Here is a 24,412-nt window from a genome sequence, read left to right on the forward strand (position 1 = left end):
TAACCTCATTATGTGTTCAGCATGGACGATTTAGTGGGAATCAACCCTTGGATCATGTTTTTTCAACGAAAAAAAAACTTTTTTGAGTCAAGAAAATCTGTATACAGGTCAGATTCCGCCGATCCAAAAGCTGATCCCCACTAAAAAAGCATGTAGATCACTTTTTTTTTTAAAGGCAAGCTGGTGTTAGTCAGACCCCAACCAGTTATTCAATGTACCACTGGGTTTTGAACCTGCATGGTTCCCTCCACAAGGAGACATGCACTGACAGCTCCTACCAACCACACTGAGCACCCGTTGGTACATGTAGATCACATTTACAACACTAGATGTGCCAAAAGAAACAAAAATAAAAAAAAATGGGGTTGGATAAGTTGATTGTCCTTGCAATCGACTGTAGCAAACATTAAACTAATAAAAGATGTTTATCCAATGTCAAATCTGCCAAATCGATTGCAATATGTTCAATCAAATAAGAAGCATTGACCTGGTTGACAAATCAATAACATATTTTACATTTTACACGATGATGTGAATTCTGAGTCTGTCCAACTCAAGATACGTATAACGAAGTAACTAAGACAAAATTGTGAGATTCATAGGCTTGGATATGTTTGCATCACTTGGAAAGGCCGAGATCCAAGCACTTGCCAGAAATAACTTGACCTGATTCAGGTAGAGGGAGCGGCTCGCCGGGATCTCCACTCTCTTTCATTGCTTTCTTCTGTAGCTGCACAAGAAGCCTTTGTGCTTCTCGGACCTCATCACTTGCACTAGGTCCATGGCTTTCCCATGCATCAATCACTCGTTGCTGGAACTCCATTGCAAGTTTATAACTGCAAGACAGGTGAAGATGTCATTGATCTAATAAAAGTTCAAAGGAAAGACTCATTTAACTCATTTGATCATTGTCATGACAAAGGAACATTCCATTTTAGGCTGGATTGATTCTCTAGTTCGGTAAATAATGCATGTATAAAGAGGAAAGTTCCTGACCACCTTGCAGCCGCTGAAACCAGTGATAACTAAAGTATTTATAACAGTATAACATTCACAATGGCATAGCAATTTGTCCAAACATTTTGTATTTTGCCGAACTATATCACTGAGAAATTCAAATCAAATTTTCCCCAAATTTGCCCCAACATTTTAAATTTATCACAAGTTCTAAGATCTACCATTAGTAGCTCAAATTTTCATATAATTTTTCATGATGATTTCCAAGATGTTATTGAAAAAAATGAGAATAGTTTCAAAATTATTTTTTAATAACCTTCTTGTTTTTCTTTTTCTAATAATTAGCCAGGTTTTCCTCAAAACCAATTTTTAGGCATTTCCAGAAGGAAAGGGCTTAAGGATAATCTTTTGCTTCACTGCTAGAATAGAAATAACAATAGAAGATTTTTGAAGGATCACGAAATTAGCATATCTACATTAAATCTTATAAGAATGAACTTATTAGTATCTGATTTATAATTGGCGTTATCTCTGTTTCTCAGCATTGAAATTATACTGGGAGTCAAACAGTGATGCACTTGAGAATTTTTTTTTCTTTCCCCTGCTTTTGGTAGGTAGTTAGCAGCAACTGTAATTATTGCCATAGAATTACTCGAGTCTCTGAGAGAACAAGAAATAAAAGGCCATCGATGGTAAGGAGCATTGATAGTTCCAACGTGTTTTAATCAGACTAAGCATAGAAGATATTCAAACCTGGTTTAATAGAGGGCTTTTTCTGTGAGGAAGTAGGCTTAAGCTAGTCCCTCTCACAAGGTAGATTTGCCAGTAGTAGTAATGTGGTACGTTTTTGCAAAGGAGCCAGGTGGAGCAAGTGAGATCAGGTTTTGTCTGTACTGATGCAACAGAGTCTATCGAAGCAACTACTGTATCCCTTGCCTTTCAAGCAAGCATGAGATCAAGGAAGTGCCAGAGTGGTAGATGTGGAAGCAGTTCCACAAGAAGGGACAGAGGAAAGGAATAGCAGTCTGGAATTCATCCCAGTCCTTTTCAAGTGAAGAAAAAACCAATTAAATCAAGTTCAAGCTCCTCTTTATAGAACAGGTCTTGATGTTTATTCATTATTATTATTATTGTGGTACTAGAATAAACATCTTCCCATTCCAGGAGGCACCAGACAAGTGCCAGCCGATGCACAGTTCAAGCAGATACAGATCCAATTACAAAATGAGGAATTTTTAAGAACAATTTGCAAAAGCATTCCAAAGTTATGGCATATTTACAAATACATGCCTAACATTTCAAAATTTTCATCTAATTTAAGAAAGTTAATTCAAATGAGCCCTCGACCATAGATAGGTGAAACCTCACTTGCCAGTAAAATTACATTTATGTCCTTAATTTGCCTTGAACAAAATGTCATTAATATCCTTTATTTCACTCTTTTACTAGAGCTATTGATCGTGAATAGTAGACCTAACCGAGAAGGGATGCCAACGGATGAACCTGCACTAACCAGAGAAGAATACCGATAAAGGAAGGGTGATCCAGGGAGATTAAAGCTGGAAAATATTCAAAGAGAAAGCCCTTTGGTTTCACTTTGTCTGTTGTCCTTCAGTAGCATAAATGATTAAGAAGGGATGTCGGTGAAGGGAGAAGGATGAGGTCAGAAACCATAATCTCGATCTTTAAACTTAAGATTTCAAAAGAGTAAAACTTAGCATCTCTCAGCATTTTCTCTTGTCCTTAGGGTGTGTTTGTTTCACCATTTTGGTGAGAAAAGGGGCCACTTTGATATCGAAATGGCTTCTTTTCTCACAGTGAAACAAACATGACATTTTTTTATGAGAAATGGTCAAAGAGAAATGTTTTCTCTTGGAAAATTTTCAAATACCCACCAAACTTTTGGGTCCAATTCATATACATACCGAAAGTTTGGGAGTGTGCAATTTCCCACCAAAGTTTTGTTATTGTTTAATCAAATGTGCCCAATCAGAAACGGAAGTTGAGTTGTCTCTGAGTTAACACTAACCCATATTTTGAAGTTACCATTTTACCCTTGCAATAGTTGAGGCACATGTAGAACTAGAAGTCCAAATACAGCTGTGTAAAACATCTTTTTTCCATTATAACTTGCATTAAAAAGAAATTAATGGGACTTGAACCCTACCCTTTATTTTGAAAGGCAGAACACACCACCACTAGGCTATCAACAGCTTACTATTTATTGTAGTTAGGAAGTAATGTGTGCATTAGTTAAATGAAATTTAACCCAACAGAACCTGCCACTGACTCAATCCATTTGAATAAATATGATGGGGTTTGAAAAATGAAAAATGAAATCAATTTGGGTATGGGATCTTTATTTTTAAAACCAAAGATTACCCAAACCCGAACCCACTCGGTTACTGTTTATCTGAATGGATCAAGGTCGACCACAACTTGGCCTTAATCTGACCCATCTATCATTGGTATTCTTAAAAAAGAGTATGGAGTTGGATTCAAATCCAACCATATATCATAAAAAGTTATGGACTTATATAAGATCTAATTATTCAGTTGTATGGGATTGATCGAAAAATTGGTGAAACCTAACATTTTTCATATGGAAATTATTGGGATATAGCGCAGTCTGGATCTAGATTCTAGACTTGTATATCTGCTCCATGTGTGTTTATGTATTTGTATTACATTATTTACTCCTCTTTGTGTAAAGTTGTGTATTGTATTAGCAGGGGTAATTTTGTCATGTAAATTATTTGTTTTCAATACATAATGGAAGGTATAGAATACGACCCACATTGGGAATCATGATTGCATACAGCTCTCTCTCTCTCTCTCTCTCTCTCTCTCTCTCTCTCTCTCTCTCTCTCTCTCTCTCATTTTTCTCTGACTGCTGAATCTGGTTCACCGAATCTCTCATGGTATCAGAGCAAGTGAGATTATGGGATTGACAGCCATCGATCTGGATGACCATTGAGATTCACAAGTTGTCTTCTCCTCTAAGGTAATCTCTTTTATTTCTTCCTTTTCTTCAAATATATCTTCCTCTTTCTTCTTTTCTTCCTAATCATCCTCTACTTATATGGTTGCTTTCTTTTGTTGTTATTTCCCATTGTTTGATGGTTCTAGTGATTCCCAATTGTCCCAATCCTATTCTTTCTTTCTTGCAAATGATACCCTATTTGATTATCTCTAAATAGTCCCTTATTATTTGGGTATTTTGCTTTGGGTTTTCTCTAAATATCTTCCTTATTCTCAATTGTGTATCCTTGCTGTTACCCGTTGATAGTTTTGACTATGTTGTCTTACGAATTGATTGGGTGTATTGTGTTAAAGTATGTATATATAAATAAATAAATATATATACATATTTCCTTTTTTGTTTTCTTTTTCTCCAAATACCCGATAGGGGTATTTTGGTAAATCCCCATGTAATCCTTCCCCTTTTCCTTTTCTCTTCTTTTTTACTTTTTCTTTTTCATTTTTTCTTTTTTTCTTTTTTGTTTTGCATATTGTAAGACTACAAGGGGCCCCACTCATCTTGTCGTTGGGGCCCCAACGGTCATATTTATGACCGTTGGGGCTCCCAACCACTAGATGGGAGCCCCCTTGAGGGCCCTCCGCTTTGGTTTCAACAACAACAACAACAACAACTACGCCTTCATCCCAAAACAATTGGGGTCAGCGATATGAACCAAAAAAGAAATTCATTTTGGGTCTTCCACATGAATCCTTTTCCTCCAATCATTTCTATCCAACGCCATGTCCTCGGTGAGGTTCAAAGCATTCATATCCTTTCCTATCATCTCCATCCAAGTCTTCCTAGGCCTACCCCGACCTCTTTTAACTAATATATTTTCCCATTTCTCCAACCTTCTAACTGGAGCATCATTAGGCCTTCGCCGAATATGTCCAAACCACCGTAAACGATTCTCTCGCATCTTATTTTCAATGGGTGCAACACCTACCTTCTTACGTATCTCTTCGTTCCGAATCTTATCTTTTATTGTATTTCCACACATCCATCTAAGCATCCGCATCTCAGCTACACTCATTTTTTGAATATGATGTCTCTTGGCAGCCCAACATTCCGTACCATATAGTAAAGCGGGTCTAATAGTCGTCCTATAAAACTTTCCCTTCAACCGCAATGGCATTCTACGATCGCACAGCACTCCAGTAGCACTTTTCCATTTCATCCACCCAACCTTTATCCTATGATTTACATCTCCATCAATTTCTCCATACTTTTGAATGATGGATCCCAAATATTTGAAATAATCATTCACCGGTATATCTTGCTCACCAAGCTTCACTACACTCCCATCACTACTTCGTTGCTTACTAAACCGACATTCCATATATTCAGTCTTACTCTTACTCAACTTAAAACCTCTAGCTTCCAATGTCTGTCTCCATAATTCTAACTTAGCATTAACCCCAGCTCTAGACTCATCAATCAAAACAATATCATCAGCAAACAACATACACCACGGTACATTTTCTTTAATTGATCTCGTAAGTTCATCCATCACTATTGCAAATAGGAAAGGGCTTAAAGCAGATCCTTGATGTAACTCAACCGTTATCGGGAAATTGGTTGTCACCCCTCCACAAGTGCGGACATTGGTTACTACTCCTTCATACATATCTTTAATTATACTAATGTACTTGAGAGAAACACCTTTCTTCATCATTGTCCACCAGAGAACGTCCCTAGGTACTCTATCGTATGCCTTCTCTAAATCAATAAAAACCATATGCAAATCTTTGTTCCTCTCTCTATATCTTTGGTTTTCTCCGCTTTGGTTTCCTCCTCTATAAATAGAGGAGGTTTTCTCTTGTACTTGCATGGGTTTTTCACCTTCTTCTTTCTTTCTTCAATAATATTCAACTTATGACTTTTAGTCATTTTTCCCTTTAGTGGGTTTTGTATACACTTTTAGCGTTTGTGTTCTTGGCTCTTGAGATCACTCTTAAAGAGTGGTTTGCTTTATTGGTGCTTCCGCCCTTTTTCATTACATGGTATCGGGCTTCTCTTCTTTTTTGGTGTCTTGGGACGTGTGTCTCTCAAGCTTTTGAAGAAAGAAAGACTATTCGGTACCTATGGAGCGCGAATCTAAAGTAGAGCGCTCTTTTAAGCTCAATGGATCCATTTACCTTATGTGGGCCTCCGCTATGGAAAATCATCTAAGAGGTAAGAAACTTTGGGGTTTTGTTATGGGAACTACTCCCGAACCTTCTCTTATTCTCACTAAAATTGAAAGTGGGATTGAAAAAGCTTTAGATGGCGATGAGCGCATCAAAGCTATCAATGACCATCAATCCAAAGTTGAGGATTGAGAAAGTAACCATGCCAAAATTTTGGCATGGTTTATGAACAATGTGGACCTCAAAAATTGTACCAACATTGCTAAATTTAGAAGAGCCAATGAGGCATGGTTCTTTCTTAAAGGTATGTATACCCAAAAGGATCTAGCTAGACAATTTTTTTTGTCAAGAAAAAATTTGTTCTACTAGACAAGCGGATATGAGTGTCCGTGATTACTTTAGTTCTTTAACCCCTCTTTGGGATGAGCTTGTTCTTCTTGAGCCCAAATGGGTGGTTCCGGAAGATACTGAGTTGAGAAGAGAACAAATTGAAAAGAAGCATTTTTTTCAATTCCTCCATGATCTTCGGCCAGAATTTGAACAACTTAGGGCATCCCTTCTCCATAAAAGTAAAGCCTTACCCATTGAAGACGCTCTTGCCGAAGTATGCCAAGAAGAAACTCATCTTGGCATAAGTATTAAGAGTGATGAAGTTTTGGCCGTTACTAGGCCCGGATCAAATGTAAAAGCATATAGACCTCCCCACTTTAACAAAAATAATGGATATAGAAAGGAAGTGATTTATCACTATTGTAATGAATCGGGACATATCAAGCCGGTTTGCCCAAAGCTTAAAGGAAAAGTGGTCGCGGTTGGAGAAAATTCTCCAAAGAAGGAAGAAGAAAGTGTCAAAGAAGGAGATATCAAAAAAACTCTTAATCATATCTCTGAAGTTCTCCAACATCTTCTCAAGACCTCTTCATCTTCAACATAAGGAACCGCCATCGCCTATTCTTCATCATCTCCAGGTATGTGGATACTAGACTCCGGTGCTTCTTTTCATATGACATCTCATAAAAACTCTCTTTCTAATTGTAAGTTTTTCACCTGTATAGAGAAAAGAGAGAGAGGAAGAGAGAGAAAGAGATGAAGAAGTAACCAAAAACTTTGGCTGTCACGATTTCTCCTAAACAGTGCTTTTATAATGTTACAACACAGAGATATGGATCCGGGTCTGGTGTATCCAGACCCGACAGTCTAGGTGTGTTACAATACAGAAGTATGGATATGTATGGATCCGGGTCTGGTGTATCCAGACCCGACAGTCTAGGTACGTTACATGGTTGTACACAATCCATGGATCAACGTGGATCGGGTCGGATCCTTTTGTACCTTTTTCACCCCCCCCCCCCTCAAGGTGATCATGGTTTTGGACCATGAACAACTTGCCTTTAAGCATCCAAAAATGATCCTTTGTTAACCCTTTGGTAAATAGATCTACAACCTATGTCACACGGACTCGGCTAAGGAGGTGCCGCACCCGAGTCGACACGCCCCGACACGGGTGCGGACTCGGGTGCGGCTTCGGACTCGGTCAACGCCGAGTCGGACTCGGTAAACGAGTCCAGGCCGAGTCCGTCCACATTTTGGACTCGGTCAACTTTGACCGAGTCCAAAAATGTCTCTAAAAAACTAATTTTTTATATTTTTTATTTAAAAAAAATATATATAAAAAAGGCACTGTGACTGTGCAGTCTTTGCAGTGTGCACAGTCACAGACTGTGCACAGTGCACAGTCTTTGAGTGTGCACTGTGCACAGTCTTTGAGTGTGCACTGTGCACAGTCTTTGCAGTGTGCACAGTGCACAGTGTTGTGCCTGTGCACAGTCACAGTCTGTGACTGCACAGACACCTGTGGCATTTTAAAAATAAAATAAAATTATATATATATATATATTTTTTTTTTTTTTTTTTTTGCCGAGTCCCCGTGTCCAAAAATTTTAAAATTGTGCCGCACCCGTGTCGCACCCGCACCCGCACCCATGTGACATAGTCTACAACTTGTCTTTCAGTATTGACGAACTCAGACTCAATCTCGTTTTCTTCAACCTTTTGTCTCACAAAGTGTTGGTCGATCTCAATGTGCTTAGCACGACTGTGATGTACTGGATTGAATGACATGTTGATAGCACTTTGGTTGTCACATAGCAAGGTAGTGTGGGAGATCTTTTCTCCTACTTCAGTTAGTAGATGTTGATCCATGTGGCTTCGACAGTAGCAGCAGCCATAGATCTATACTCAGCCTCAGTGCTTGATCTAGCGATGGCCTTTTGTTTTCTACTGCTCCAAGAGACTAAATTTTTTCCAATGAAGACGCAATATCCTGATGTAAATCTTCGTTCATCAGGATCTCATGCCCAGTCTGCATCACAATATACAGTGAGTCTGTGCTCATCTTTGCCATTTGACTGTAGTGAATATATCAATCCATCCCCAATAGTCTCTTTCAAATATCTAAGGATCCTCTTGACCGCTTTCATATGTCCAGTACGTGGCACATGCATAAATTGAGACACTTGATTGACTGAATAAACAATATCAGGTCTGGTGAATGTGAGGTACTGTAACATTCCTATTATGCTTCGATACCTGGTGGGATCATCACACAGATCTCCATCCTGAGCGCTAAGTTTTTGATGAAGCACACTCAGAGTTCCCAGAGGTTTGCAGTCTTACATGTTTGCCTTGCTGAAAACGTCTACGGTATACTTGTACTGAGTGAGTGTCAAACCATGAGCCTGGTTATCAACTTCTACACCAAGGAAATAACGTATAACTCCAAGATCTTTCATTTTGAACCTCTGACCTAGTAAGTCTTTTACTTCTTGGATGTGGGTCGCAGAGTTTCTTGTGATGACAATATCATCGACATAAATTAATAACAGAGTACTCACAGTCTGACTTCTAAAAATAAATAATGAGTGGTCCAGCATGGAACGTGAAAATCCATGTTTCTAAATCTCTAGCAAGAAGCTATCAAACCATGAGCGAGATGCTTGCTTCAGACCATAGATAGCTCTTTTTAACCTGCACACATGAGTTTTACAATTTTGTTCTTGATACCCAGGGGGTTGCTCCATGTATACTTCCTCCTTTAAGTCCCCATGCAAAAATGCATTTTTCACATCAAGCTGACTCAACTTTCATCCATGTTCAACAGCCAGGAAAATAATAATTCGAATTATTCTCATTCTTACAACCGAACTGAAGGTCGCAGCATAGTCTTGCCCTGCTTCTTGAGTGAATCCTTTTGCCACAAGTCTTGCCTTGTATCGTTCAATGGTTCCATTTGGCTTGTACTTTATTTTGTAGACCCATTTACATCCTACAACATTTTTGTCAAGTGGTCTGGGAACAACTTCTCAAGTTCCGCATTCATGCAAGGCTTGCATTTCATCATTCATGGCTTCTACCCACTTGGTAGAAGTGGCTGCCTGGTAGTACATGATGAGCTCATCTTCCTTATTGAGAGCAGTAAAGAAGAGTTGAAGATCCAAGGAGAAGTTTCTATAGCTAACCCACCTGTCAATGGGATGTCGTATGCGGTTTGATTTTCTGACCTCAAGAGTATGATGAGGAATCGGATTGCCGACTGAGACATGAACTGAATGGCTTGATATTGTCGGTCTCTGTCTAGAATAGACAATGCCTTCGTATCTGCCTGGTACTTCTGCATTTTGTGATCCCGACGTCCCAGTGTTTTTAAAACTCTCTTCTTCTTGCTACACGCAATCTGAGGAGCATGGTCAGCAAAAAGTTCTGAACTCAACCAAGGATAGTAAACTTCAGTTGGCATATTCGTTGCATCAGCTCCGTCATCAAAATTTTGCTCATCAAAGACAACATTTCTTGAGATTCTGATACGTTTGTTGGTGGGATTATAACACCTATATCCTTTGTAGTCATCTGCATATCCCACAAACCTACATTTTTGGGCTTTGTCCTGAAACTTGTTTCTCAGATACTGATCAATATGCACATAGCAATCACAACCAAAGACACACAAATCATGATAACTAGGATGAGCTCCAAAAAGACAGTGATAAGGAGACTTATTTTCCAAAACAACCATGAGCAGTCTATTTATCACATGCACGGCAGAATGAAAGGCATCTGTCCATAGGTTGATAGGAAGATTACTGTCATGAAGCATACTCATGGCACTTTTAACGATATGTCTATGTTTTCGTTCAGCAATCCCATTTTGTTGAGGAGTGTGGGGGCAGGACACCCTTATTCCTATTCCATTATTTCGAAGAAATGAAACAAAATCACGGGATGAGAATTCCCCACCTCCATCACATTGGAAAAATTGAATGGACTCAGAAAATTGATTTTTGACCAAGGAAAGAAAATTTTGAAACAAAGAGAAGACTTCCGACTTATTCTTTATGAAATATATCCAAGCGTATCGAGAATAACTATCAACAATGATTAGATAGTATCTGCTCCCAGACCTAGAGACAATTGGGGCAGGTCCCCATACATCAGAACAAATAATCTCAAAAGGTTTTGAAGCTCTCTTATTAATGGAATGGAAAGACAATAATGACTCTTACATGAAAGACAACTGAAACACTTATGACTGCTCTCATTCCCATTGAGACTTTCTTTTGGAATGAGATTATTAAAGACAAGTTTCTCAATAAAATGACTCCCACAATGTCCTAACCGACCATGCCATAAGAATGGCTTATTATATTCAGAGATACTAAAAACACTGGCAGAAGAGGATGAACACGACTCTAACGAAAGCTTCGAATTCAGATGAGCAGGGCAGACAGCATGACATGGAGCTTCTTCAAAGACATACATATTGCCTCGTCTTTTTCCTTCAGCGAATGTTTCCCTCGTGCGTAGGTCCTTAACCTGCACAGAGAAGGGAGTAAATTCAACTGAAGCATTATTATCATCAATAAGCTTGGAGACAGAGACAATGTTTTTCTTAATGTCAGGAGCATGAAGAACGTCAGAAAGAGTAAGAGTGGAATGTGACATGGGAATGACAGTTTTTCCAACATGAGAAACAGGATGGTGGGATCCATCTCCACTGACAATCTTACTTTTTCCAAAATAAGGAATAGGATTAAAAATCTTACATGCATCACCTGTCACATGAGTCACTGCTTCTGAGTCGACAAACCAAGTGCCTTCATCACTCTACTTCAATTTCAACTCTGACAAGGCAGATATTAGCAGATCTTTGATCTCTCCACTATCTCTGGTATTTGTGAACTTTCTTTTCGTTTCTGTCTGTGGACCCTTTCCTTTATTCTCTGGATTATGCCAACAATTCGCCTTGATATGCCCCTTTTGTTACAAAAGAAGCAAGTGGGAATGGATCTTGATCCATGCACATGAGCAGACATATTTGGAGTGGGGAGCAGATCACGCCCTCCGTGTCCACTTCACTCTTGTCCTCCTCGTCCTCGTCCTCTACAATAAGTCACTCTTGTGGCAAAAACTTCTTGAGAATTTGTGTGAATGTGAGTTTCTTCAGAGAATCCCTTCAGAGTCATTTCATACTAAATCAATTCCGCTCGTAACACATCGAAAGAAGGAAGAGTAGGAAGGCACAATAGTGAAGTGACTATCATATTGTAGTCAGATCTCAATCCACTCAGAGTTTGTTGCACCATGTCATTGTCGCTTACGGTTGTGTCCTATAACTGCAAGTTGATCTGTGATGGTCTTTATCTTGTTCAAATATTTCATGATGGTCATGGAATCTCTTCTTAACAACTGAAATTCCCTTTTTAGGAAAACCATCCTTGCTTGAGAAACCTGCGAATACGTCTGAACCAGTCGCTACCAGAGTTGTAGCGATGTACAATTGTCGGGAATGGCAACTAGAACTTCTTGAGATAGGGTTGAGGTTATGTATGCAACAACTGATTGATCTTTCCTTTCCCAATTGAGAAATTCTACATTTTTGACATACGCGATCGAACTCGCCCCTTGATCATCTTTCTCTTCTACAACAACAACAACAACTACGCCTTCATCCCAAAACAATTGGGGTCGGCGATATGAACCAACAAAGAAAATCATTATGGGTCTTCCACATAAATCCTTCTCCTCCATTCATTTCTATCCAATGCCATGTCCTCGGTGAGGTTCAAAGCATTCATATCCTTTCTTATCACCTCCATCCATGTCTTCCTAGGCCTACCCCGACCTCTTTTAACTAATATATTTTCCCATTTCTCCACCCTTCTAATTGGAGCATCATTAGGCCTTCGTCGAATATGTCCAAACCACCGTAAACGATTCTCTCTCATCTTATTTTCAATGGGTGCAACGCCTACCTTCTTACGTATCTCCTCGTTATGAATCTTATCTTTTATTGTATTTCCACACATCCATCTCAGCATACGCATCTCAGCTACACTCATTTTTTGAATATGATGTCTCTTGGCAGCCCAACATTCTGTATTATATGGTAAAGTGGGCCTAATAGTCGTCCTATAAAACTTTCCCTTCAACCGCAATGGCATTCTACGATCGCACAACACTCCAGTTGCACTCTTCCATTTCATCCACCCAACCTTTATCCTATGATTTACATCTCCATCAATTTCTCCATACTTTTGAATGATAGATCCCAAATATTTGAAAGAATCATCCACCAGTATTTCGTGCTCACCAAGCTTCACTACACTCCCATCACTACTTCGTTGCTTACTAAATCGACATTCCATGTATTCTGTCTTACTCTTACTCAACTTAAAACCTCTTGCTTCCAATGTCTGTCTCCATAATTCTAACTTAGCATTAACCCCAGCTCTAGACTCATCAATCAAAACAATATCATCAGCAAACAACATACACCACGGCACATTTTCTTGAATTGATCTCGTAAGCTCATCCATCACTATAGCAAATAGGAAAGGGCTTAAAGCAGATCCTTGATGTAACCCAACCGTTATAGGAAAATTGGTTGTCACCCCTCCACAAGTGCGGACATTGGTTACTACTCCTTCATACATATCTTTAATTATACTAATGTACTTGAGAGAAACACCTTTCTTCATCATTGTCCACCAGAGAACGTCCCTAGGTACTCTATCGTAAGCCTTCTCCAAATCAATAAAAACCATATGCAAATCTTTGTTCCTCTTTCTATTTCTCTCAATAAGTTGTCTAAGATGTATAGCTTCCATAGTTGATCTTCCAGGCATAAAACCAAATTGATTCTCCGATATCATGACAATCTTCCTCAACCTAGACTCAATCACCCTCTCCCAAAGTTTCATAGTATGACTCATGAGTTTTATACCACGATAGTTTGTGCAATCTTGTATATCACCCTTATTCTTATATAGAGGCACCAAAGTACTCTTCCTCCACTCATTAGGCATCTTATTTGTCCGCCAAATCTTGTTAAAAAGATTTGTCAACCATTCTAAACCTTTCTCTCCCAATCTTTCTCTTCTCTCGGGACAAATTCTGTTGGAACGAGAGTGGTTTCATCCAGGTGACCTAAGAGACCTTGACTCCTTATAAAAAGGAATAATTTGTCTCTTCTAAGTTCTAAATCAAGAAATTTGAGGTATTCAACTTTTCATAAACGAGTTGGTTGAGAAAACTTGAAGAAAGATTTGATTGAGAGAGAAAAGGGTCCATTTGAGAATGAAAATCAATGAGAATGTCAACCAGAGTGTTCACAAAAAGTTCAGCCTGCTTTCCTTTTTTTTTTAAAGGATAGAGAATCGCAGGCTGTTGGATTCAGAGAACTCAGTTTCTGAACCTTTTCTATATAGTCCAGAAACTGAGATTGACGTGATGAAGAATGCCTTCACACGTTAAATATATCCCCTTTTTGACAAGAATAGAAATGGATAAACAAGAAATAAGTTTCACAACATAGCAGTAAAGAATCATAAAAAAAAGGTATTCGAATATGCAAAGACAAACTTAGAGGAGATTGGGTAAAGGAAGGTCAAGAAAAAAAATTAAGGAAAGATTCGGTGTTGTACGTGAATCAATTCACGTGAAATACAGTCACCCACAGTCCGTGTTCACGTAAATAGGGTGCACGTGAATCGCAGATTCACCAAATATGAAACCCACGTGAATAGGGTTCACGTGGATCACGGTTTCACAAAAAAATGAAACCCACATGAGGTGTAGGTACACAGGAGATTTCAGAAAGAGGGGACGAATGAGCAAAGAGGGGAGGAAATGGAGAGGAACATAAGAAAAGGGAGAGAGGAACGAAAAACATCGATTTTCCGAACTTGAGAGAGGAACGAAAGTCCTCAATTTTCTGAATGTCCCTCTTGTCAGAATCTTTTTCAGCCTTAGACGGATCTATGCTCTGATACCATGTAAGTTTTTCACCTATATAGAGAAAAGAGAGAGAGAGACGAAGTAACCAAAAACTTTGGCTATCATGATTTCCATATTGAAATCGTGACCTAAACAGTGCTTTTATAATGTTACAACACAGAGATATGGATCCGGGTCTGGAGTATCCAGACCCGACAGTCTAGGTGTGTTACAATCCAGAAGTATGGATATGTATGGATCTGGGTCTGGTGTATCCAGACCTGACAGTCTAGGTACGTTACATGGCTGTACACAATCCATGGATCAACGTGGATCGGGTCGGATCCTTTTGCACCTTTTTCACTAATATCTCTTATGAACCCATATCTTGTGTTTCAACGGCCGATGGGACATCTTTAAAAATTGAAAGTATTGGAACACTTGATTTTAAAACTTCTTAAAACTTTTTCGTTCCTAAAGTAAGAGTTGTTCCAAAAAATTAATCTAAATCTTTTTTCTGTTTCCCAAATCACCGATCATGGATGCCAAGTCTCTTTCTCACCTAAAGATTGCATCGTGCAGGATCTCCAGTCAGGAAAGCTGATTGGGCAAGGCCATAGAAGGGGTGATCTTTATTTTATGGACTTTTTGACTCTTCCATCGAAGTCATTTTGCAGTCTTATAAAGGACAAAAGTATTGGAATTTGGCATGAGAGACTTGGTCATCCAAATTTTGTAAAGATGTCTCTTTTTCCTTTTTAAACAATATTTGTAAAGACAAACACATGACTTGTAAAGATTGCATTTTTGGGAAATCTAAAGCTATTCCATTTCCTCAAAGAAATGATGTAACCACTCGGCCTTTTGAACTTATTCATTCCGATGCACGGGGACCTTCCCCTATTTTATCCAAATGAGGATTTTCGTACTATGTGGTCTTTATTGATGACTTCACTTGATTTACATGGATTTACTTCTTAAGTCGCAAATCCGAAGTTTTCTCCTTCTTTAAAGAATTTCATGCAATGGTTAAAAATCAATTTTTAGGAAATCTATCCATTCTTAGATCCGATTCGGGAGGCGAATATATGTCCAATGAATTTCAAATTTATTTGAAAGAAAATGGTATTTGTCATCAACGTTCTTGTCCAAACACTCCGCAACAAAATGGTCTTGCGAAAAGAAAGCATAAACACATAATAGAAACCACAAGAACTTTATTAATTTCAAAAAACATTCCAAAATCCTTTTGGGCCAAAGCGGTTCTAACCTCAACATATCTTATCAATAGAACTCCTTCATATTCTTTGAAAAATCTTTCTTCATTTGAAAAACTTTACAATATGTCTCCCGATTATAAAAGACTAAGAATTTTCGGATGTAAATGCTTTGTTCTAACTCACAAAAATGATAAACTTTCTTCAAGGGCAATTGAATGTATTTTCTTAGGATATGGCAAAAAACAAAAAGGCTATCGATGTTTTGACATATTCAAAAACAAACTTTATATCTCAAAAGATGTCACATTTTTAGAAGAAGAAAATGATTTTTCGCATAAACCAAATGAAAATATTGATTACTCCTTTTTATTTGACTTGTTACCTCAAGAAAAGGTCATAGATGATCATGTTGAATCTAGTGAAACTCTTAAAGATGATCATTTTGAACCTCCAAATGATGACCAAAATTTAGAAGAAAATATACCAAGGCAAACACAAGTCTACTCTAGAAGGAATGAAAGTAATCCTCCTTGTGCACTTGAAAAATTCTCTCAAAATGAGTCGATTGAAGAATCCTCTCAAAGAAGATCAAATCGTATTTCTAAAATACCAAATAGATTTGTATCTTATGATTCTTTTTCTCCAAATTTTTGAGCATGTCTGTTAGCCCTTCACTCATTTCATGAACCGTCTCATTATAATGATGTTAAACAATATGCTCATTGGAATGAAGCAATGGAACTGGAACTTAATGCACTTAAAATGGCATAAACTTGGGAAATCATTGATCCACCCAATGGCAAGAAACCCATTGGATGTAGATGGGTTTTTAAAGTAAAAACTAAGAATGATGGCTCTTTAGAAAGATATAAGGCTAGGTTAGTAGCCAAAGGGTATGCTCAAGAATATGGGGTGGATTATGATGAAACTTTTGCCCCAGTTGTTCGAATGACTAGTGTTTGAGCTCTTATTGCAATAGCCTCTATTAAAAAATGGCCAATTTTTCAACTTGATGTTAAAAATGCCCTTTTAAATAGAAGTTTGAGTGAAGAAGTTTATATGGAACCACCTCCGGGTATGAATTTAAATGGTAAAATTTTAAAATTAAAAAAGGCCTTATATGGACTTAAGCAAGCTGCTAAAGTTTGGTATGACAAGTTTAGTAATGTATTAATCAATTTGGGATTTACTTCTTGTTATACTGACATTGTTCTTTTTGTTAAGAAAACAGGTGATTTCATTGTTATTCTACTGTTGTATGTTGATGATATGATCATCATTGGGAGTGACAAAAAGGGGTAAATGATGTGAAGTCTATGTTAAAGGAAACTTTTGATATGTCTGACCTTGGATTCTTGAGATATTTTTTAGGAATTGAAGTGGCTTACTCCTCCCGAGGATACATTCTATCTCAAATGAAATTAGCAGCAGACATTTGTACCAAGTCAGGAGTATTTGATGGAAAAAAAGTTGAGACTCTTGAAGTTATCAATGCAAAACTGAGACTTGAGGATGGTGTTCTACTTGAGGATCCAACCCCCTATCGTCAATTAATTGGATCTCTCAACTATTTATCCATCACCCGTCCAGATATAGCTCATGTGGTTCATGCTGCAAGCCAGTTTCAACATACACCTACTTCAGTTCATATGGCGGCTGTGATGCGAATTGTGGGATACATCAAAAATACCATCTCCAAAGGACTCTTCTTATCCTCTTCCTCATCTCTTGAATTAACTGTTTTTACTAATGCTAACTGGGGAGGAAATCTCAATGATCGTATCTCAACCACCGGTCTTTGAATTTTTTTAGGTGAATCTCTCATTTCGTGGAGATGCAAGAAGCAGCAAAAGGTCTCACTATCATCCACTGAAGCAGAATATCGGGCTATGGCAATGACAACTATGGAAATCGTATGGCTTAGAAGTCTCCTTGGTGACATGGGTGTCCTCGTTTCCTCTCCCACCAAACTCTGTTGTGATAACAAAAGTGCGATCTACATTGCAAGCAATCATATTTTTCACGAGCGGACAAAGCATATCGAAATGGATTGTCATTATGTTCGAGACGAATATCTCAGAGAAACTATCACATTACCGTACGTTACTTCAGAATATCAATTGGATGACTTCTTCACCAAAGCGCTCACAACTCCACGATTTATGTTTCTTCTTAGCAAACTTTCGGTCTTCTCCCCGTAAAGTTTGAGGGGGCGTGTTAAAGTATGTATATATAAATATATATATATACATATTTCCTTTTTTTGTTTTCTTTTTCTCCAAATACCTGATAGAGGTATTTTGGTAAATCCCCATATAATCCTTCCCCTTTTCCTTTTCTCTTCTTTTTTACTTTTTCTTTTTCTTTTCTTTTTTTTTGTTTTGCATATTGTAAGACTACAAGGGGCCCCACTCATCTTGTCGTTGGGGCCCCAACAGTCATATTTATGACCATTGGGGCTCCCAACCACTAGATGGGAGCCCCCTTGTGGTCCCTCCTCTTTGGTTTCCTCCTCTATAAATAGAGGAGGCTTTCTCTTGTATTTGCATGGGTTTTTCACCCTCTTCTTTCTTTCTTCACTTTTAGTCATTTTTCCCTTTAGTGGGTTTTGTATACACTTTTAGTGTTTGTGTTATTGGCTCTTGAGATCACTTCAAGAGTGGTTTGCTTTATTGGTGCTTCTGCCCTTTTTCATAACATATTGTTCATGGGTAGATCTTTATCTATTGAGCATCAGAGTTGATTCTATGTTGACTTTGATCATCTGATCAAAACTGAGTTGTTGCTGCCCTTTTTGCTGAAGTTGTGAAGGATGTGCCAAAAAACAAAAGAAACAAAGATCAGCTTGGCAGTTATTTTTCTCATATCTATTTATTTTGTTTTACCCTTGGGATTTGATATTTAAGGGTTTTATTCAGTTTCGTTTTGTGCCCGCGTTTTCCGGATTCATGCACGTGGGTTCCAGATTCTACTCGTATCTGTTACCAAACTTTCAATTTGTTTACTTTCTTCCTTATGTCTTTCTTGATTTTCAATGGATTCAAATTCATCCCAATCAGCTGTCATACTTCTTGACAACTTGTTTCTGAAAAGCTAAATAATACCAATTTCTTAACCTGGAAGAGATAGATCACTCCTTTCATTAGGAGCTGGGATCTTGCTGGTCATCTAGATGGGTCAGTATCCTTCCCACCAGAACTTATTTTTCAGGAAGAGAAGGATGATAAAGGGGTTGTACTGTCTACAAAAACCATTCAAAATCGGATGAATCGGGATCAAGCATTAGTGGCATATATTACCTCAAGAGGTATTGATTGGGATCCCTGATGACTGAACTGCGTTGGACTTATGGAACAGGCCTATGCAGACTTACTCTCAGATATCGGAAGCAAGGGTGATGATACTAAGGAGGGAATTTCAGTTACTGAGAAAGGATCCATCTATGTCAATCTTGGAATATTTCAACAAGATCAAAAGAATCACAGATCAGCTTGCACTTAGTTGGGTATGAAGTGCAAGACAGGGACAAGGTTCAACAAGCATTATCATGATTGGGTTCCCAAATATCATGTCATCTCCACGACACTATAGTACCTTGAGAAGCTTCCTACCTTTAATGATTTGAAGTCAAAATTACTTCATTATGAGATGTCAATGAAGGGAGGTGCCCGGAGATTTAGAGAAGTCAAATCCAGATTCTTATGAAGTATTGGTTACCAGTACCTCTTCACGTCACGAACGAGGAGGGTACCAAGGTGGTCATGGTCGTGGACACAGTAATCAGGGTGGTCGTGGCTTGTTGCCCAGCCCTAATATACCCTCTTCTGCAAATGTGAATTTCTATAGAGGTGTTCCTACTTGCTACATATACAAGAAGCCAGGGCATGTGAAGGCCAATTGTTGGTACAAAGATGACCCTAGGTACAATCCGCAGGCTCAAAGCAAAAGCAAGGCAGCAATCAAGGTCAAAATAAAGGGCAGAGTAGTGGGTCACAGAGTGGTCCAGATAAAGAGCTGTTACTGGCGGTTTGGCAGGATTGAGTTTCAAGCAGAATGACCAAGGAGTTTGGTACGGTGACTCGAGTGCAGCCAGCTATGTCACTGGTGACGCAAGTAAGTTTTGTGCATTAGTTCCTTACTCTGGTAGAAGTAATAAGGTCACTGGAGATGGTAATCACCATCCCATCACTCATACCGAAAAGGTTTCTATTCCTTTATCCAATTCCAATTCTTTTGAACTGTCTAATGCTCTTCGTGCTCCTAATATCAAGAAGAACATTTTGTCTGTTTCCAAACTTGTCGATGATACAAATTCTTACATCGAATTAACTCCCTCTTTTGTATATGTCAAGGACAGCAGAACGAAAAAGACATGCGGTGAAGGGGAGCGATGTGGGAATCATGTACATCTTCAAGGAAGATCCATCTATTGTATGTGCTCAGTTAAACCAGCATTCAAAGTTCAAGTTAGCATCCACGTGTGTCTTTAGTCTTTCTCAGTCAAATAAGACAGATGTTTGGCATAATCGGTTGGGACATTGTAGTCGTGTCTTCATTGAAAGATTGGTCTCTAGTGGTTTATTATGTAAGTACAGTTTGGGTCAAGAGTTTGATAGTCATATTTGTCTAAGTTGTCGGTTATGCAAGAGTTATGTACTTTCTTTCAATTTTTATAATAAAAGAGCTTTGAAGCCGTTTGGGATCATTCACTCTAATGTTTGGGGTCTGCCCCTACTTTATCTTTTTCGGGAAGTTGATATTATGTTACTTTATTTGATGATTATTCTTAGTTTACATGGATTTATTTTATGAAGCAAAAGTCTGAGGTGTTTGATTTGTTTCATAAATTTCATATCTTCGTTCAAAACCAATTCTTAACTTTCAGTGTGTTGGTGGAGGCAAATATTCATCGAAAAAGTTTATTGATCATTTTCAAAGTAATGGAATTAATCATAGAATTTCTTGCCTGCGAACACCCCAGCAAAATGGCATGGCTGAAAGGAGGCACTGCCATATTGTTGAGAGTGGTTTGTCCATGATCCATGCTAGCAATATCCCAATTAAGCTTTGGACAAAAGTGTTTCATACAACAATTTGTTATAAATAGATTGACTATGAAAATTCTTGAATATGAATCTCCTTTTTTTACATTATTTGGAATGCACCTGAATTATAATGGCTTGTAGGCTTCAGGTTGTGTTTGCTATGTTCATGTTGACAGTACTATAAGAAATAAGTTTGAGAACAAAGCTTTTGCCTGTAGATTCATTGGATATACCAATGACTATAAAGGTTTTAAGTGTTATAATCTTAAGACAGGAAAGGTTAAAATATCAAGAATGTTGTATTTGATGAAAGTAATTTTTTAGGTGTTCTTAGTGATTATCTGTTGCAGAGGCAAAGACGTTGAGACTTATCAGCCATGGCTGAATGCTAACCTTTTTGCATCCATAAATCATGAAGATTCCACTCATAATGTTTTGCTGCCAACCACGGAAGGAATTGGTCAGAATCAACAACATGAAGAGAACCATGGGCAGAATGAACTGGGAGTCTGGGAGGTTCCAAGAAGGATGCATTTACTCTATAAGGGATAGAGAAGTCCATAATATTAATGATCACCCACAGCAGCTACAAATATTGGAAGCAAATCAGCATCAGTTGTCGCAGCCAAGAAGATCGACTAGAGTCAGACATCCTATAGAAAGATGGGTGAGCTATGAAAGTTTCAGTATTGATTTTCAGATGTTCCTGACTCAGGTTGAAAAACAGGAAGATCCCAAAACATTTCATCAGGCTATGAAATCCAACAAGTGGATTGAGGTCATGAATGAAGAAATGGAGGCCTTGCATGAATGTCAAACCTGGGACATAGTTAAGTGACCTCCTGATAAGAATGTTGTGGAGTCAAAATGGGTTTATAAAATAAAGTATAAATCAGATGGAAGCATTGAGAGATACAAGGCCATGTTACTGGCTAAAGGCTTCACTCAATAATATGGGCAGAATCTAATCGTAAAAATGGGAACGATATGAATCATTTTATCATTGGTTGTTGATCATAGGTGAAAGATGAGTTAGTTGGGTGTTAAAAATGCATTCTTGCATGAAGGGTTGAAAGAAGAGGTTTATATGGAACAACCATCAGGCTATAGTGAAAATAACCCAAGAACAAATGTATGTAGATTAAAGAGGGCCATATATGGATTCAAATAGGGTTCTTGTTCTTGGTTTGAGAGCTTCTCTTATTGTGAACCTTTGGAATATTTACTTTTTATTTATAAAAAAGATGACTTTATTACTCTGCTCCTTATTTATGTGGATGACATAATCATTATAGGCAGTTTCAATCATCATGTTAGCGACGTAAAAGTTTTTCTGAACGAAAGATTCAAGATAAAGGATCTTGGTTAACTAAAATATTTTCTTGGAGTGAAAGTTGACAAGGATGATGAAGAACTAAGATTGACTAAGCATAACAAAACGCTTGATCTTCTCACTAAAACAAGGATGAGTGACTGCAAGTCAGTTCTTATGCCTAGCCCCATACATCAAAAACTTAGTGCAAACGATGGAGAGCTTTAAGAGAATCCTACCAAATACCAAAGTATCGTAGGTATGTTGCAGTATCTCACATTTACTTGCCCAAACATTGTTTTTTCTGTTAATCAAGTGTCTCAATTCATGCATGAGCCTAGGTCTACTCATATAGAAGCAGTAAAGAGAATTTTGAGATACTTAAAAACGGCCATAGGGGATGGTCTCTATTACAAGAAAAGATCAAAGGAAGAGGATGTTTTGAGTCTTGACTGTAATAGCCTATTCTGATGCAGATTAGGTAGGAGATCCAGATGAAAGAAGATTTGTATCTAGATATTGCATCTTCACTATAAAGAATTTGGTTTCATGGAGTAGGCAAAAAGGAAAAAGCAATGGCTAGGTCCAGCTCAGAGGCCAAGTATTGATCCATGGTTGTTGTGACTGTTGAAATCACATGATTCGATATCTTTTGAACGATTTGGGTGAAGTTATTCCAAGGATTGTGCTTTGTGATAATCAGAGTACAATCAAGAAATCTTTAAATTTTATTCATCATGGGAAGACTAAACACATTGAAATAGACCAACATTTCATTAGAAGAAAGATCAAGGATCAAGAGTTCAAAGCTAAGTTTGTTAAACTAGAGCATCAATTGCCTGATTTCTTTACAAAAGGGTTGACTAAACAAAGGTTCTAGTTTCTGAAAGGCAAGTTGTCCATGGTAAAAGACCATGTACAACTTGAAGGAGGCTATTGAGATATGTAGTCTGGATCTGAAGTCGCATATCTGATCCATGTGTGTTTATGTATTTATATTTTCATTTTACATTATTTACCCCTCTTTATGTAAAGTTGTGTATTTTATTAGCAAGGGTAATTTTGTCATGTAAATTATTTGTTTTCAATACATAATAGAAAAGCATAGAACCTATGTCACAGGGACTCTTCAACTAGGTGCCGCACTCGCGTCGCACCCACACCCGATGCGGTCAACCTGACCCTGGGTGCAGTCAACGCACCCAGGGTCATTTATGTCCAACTTTTGGACTTTATATATATATATATATATATATATATATATATTTTCTTTTTGCCGCACCCCCACACCCAAGTTTTTTGAAAGTGCTGCACCCCAGCACTCGCACCCATGTGACATATCATAGAACACGACCCACATTGGGAATCGTGACTTCATACAGCCCTAAGTCTATCATTTTTCTCTGCAATTGAATAACTCTAGTTCACCAAATCTCACAGAAATGTGTTTTTGGATCTAAGTATGAGTTGGATCTAAGTTAGACCAAGAGAGAGAGAGAGAGAGATTATCAAGAAGATGAGAAGTAATGAGTGGTGCATTAAATGAAGGTTATAAAAGTTTCCTACAACCTAGGCCCTCTCATTTAAGAAAGGTGTACGGGTAGCATGCTCATTTTAATAAATAAACAGCAAAATTTATTAGAGGTAAGTAAACTTGGTGTTATTTGATTAACCCAGGTAGAAACTTTGGTAGGAAATTGCAAACTCTCAAACTTTTGATGGGCATATGAATTATACAGAGAAGTTTGGTGGTTTTTTGAAAAATTTTCTTTTCTCTTTGACCATGCATTTCACATGAAAGTGGGATCATACTGTAACGAAGTATGCGGAATTGTTGGAACAAAGTGCAAAAGCACATACAAGTCCAATAGTGAACAAGGGCACGAAGGCACTGTTGAGAAGCAGTCACCGTATATATACATATGTATTAAGGGTAGTTTTGTCATTGTTTAATAGGTTGGGTCTCTCTTGTTTATTTTATTTGTAGCAAAGGGTATTATTGTAAATAGTCTATTCTCGTCTAATCTCTATTTAAGAGAGATTAGACCTAATGAGAAAGGTGATTCCTCTTTGCCGTTTTTGACATGATATCAGAGCAGGACACAGCTCAGGGTGTCTGATCTGATCGAGCTTCTCTCCCTCCTTCAGCACAACCACGGACCTGGTTGCTCACACCAGCTGCAGTGACTAGGTTTACATGTGGGAGAAGGAAGATTCACGATTTTCTATCTGACACCAGGTCCAAGACAGTCTAGTCACCATGAAGAAGATGTGATCCAGCAGCCTGGATCTGACGTCAGATCCTGTCAGCGGTGGTGGTGTGAACGTCGAAGAGATCTGAAGCCTACCTCATGGTGCAGACGAGTCACAATCTCGGTAACCTGCAAGGTTGCAGTCGTGGACTAGATCAAATCTGATCTGGATGATTCAGATCTGATATTGGGTGTCGTGGTTGT

General features: G+C 38.2%; 1 protein-coding gene across 1 annotated transcript in view; it reads right to left on the reverse strand.

Annotated features, from left to right (window-relative positions):
- Window positions 1-604: 604 nt before the first annotated feature.
- The window catches only part of LOC149813378 (Tetratricopeptide repeat (TPR)-like superfamily protein), a 34,636-nt gene continuing 10,828 nt past the window's right edge, over window positions 605-24,412 (reverse strand). Inside the window, exon 2 of the mRNA XM_089990926.1 lies at window positions 605-836. Within this exon, the coding sequence (XP_089847052.1) occupies window positions 620-836 (217 nt within the window). The 3' untranslated portion in view covers window positions 605-619. The remainder of the gene's footprint in view (window positions 837-24,412) is intronic.

Source organism: Nuphar pumila, chromosome 16, assembly GCF_984573655.1.
Source record: "Nuphar pumila chromosome 16, dmNupPumi1.hap1.1, whole genome shotgun sequence".
NCBI classification, from domain to species: Eukaryota; Viridiplantae; Streptophyta; class Magnoliopsida; order Nymphaeales; family Nymphaeaceae; genus Nuphar; species Nuphar pumila.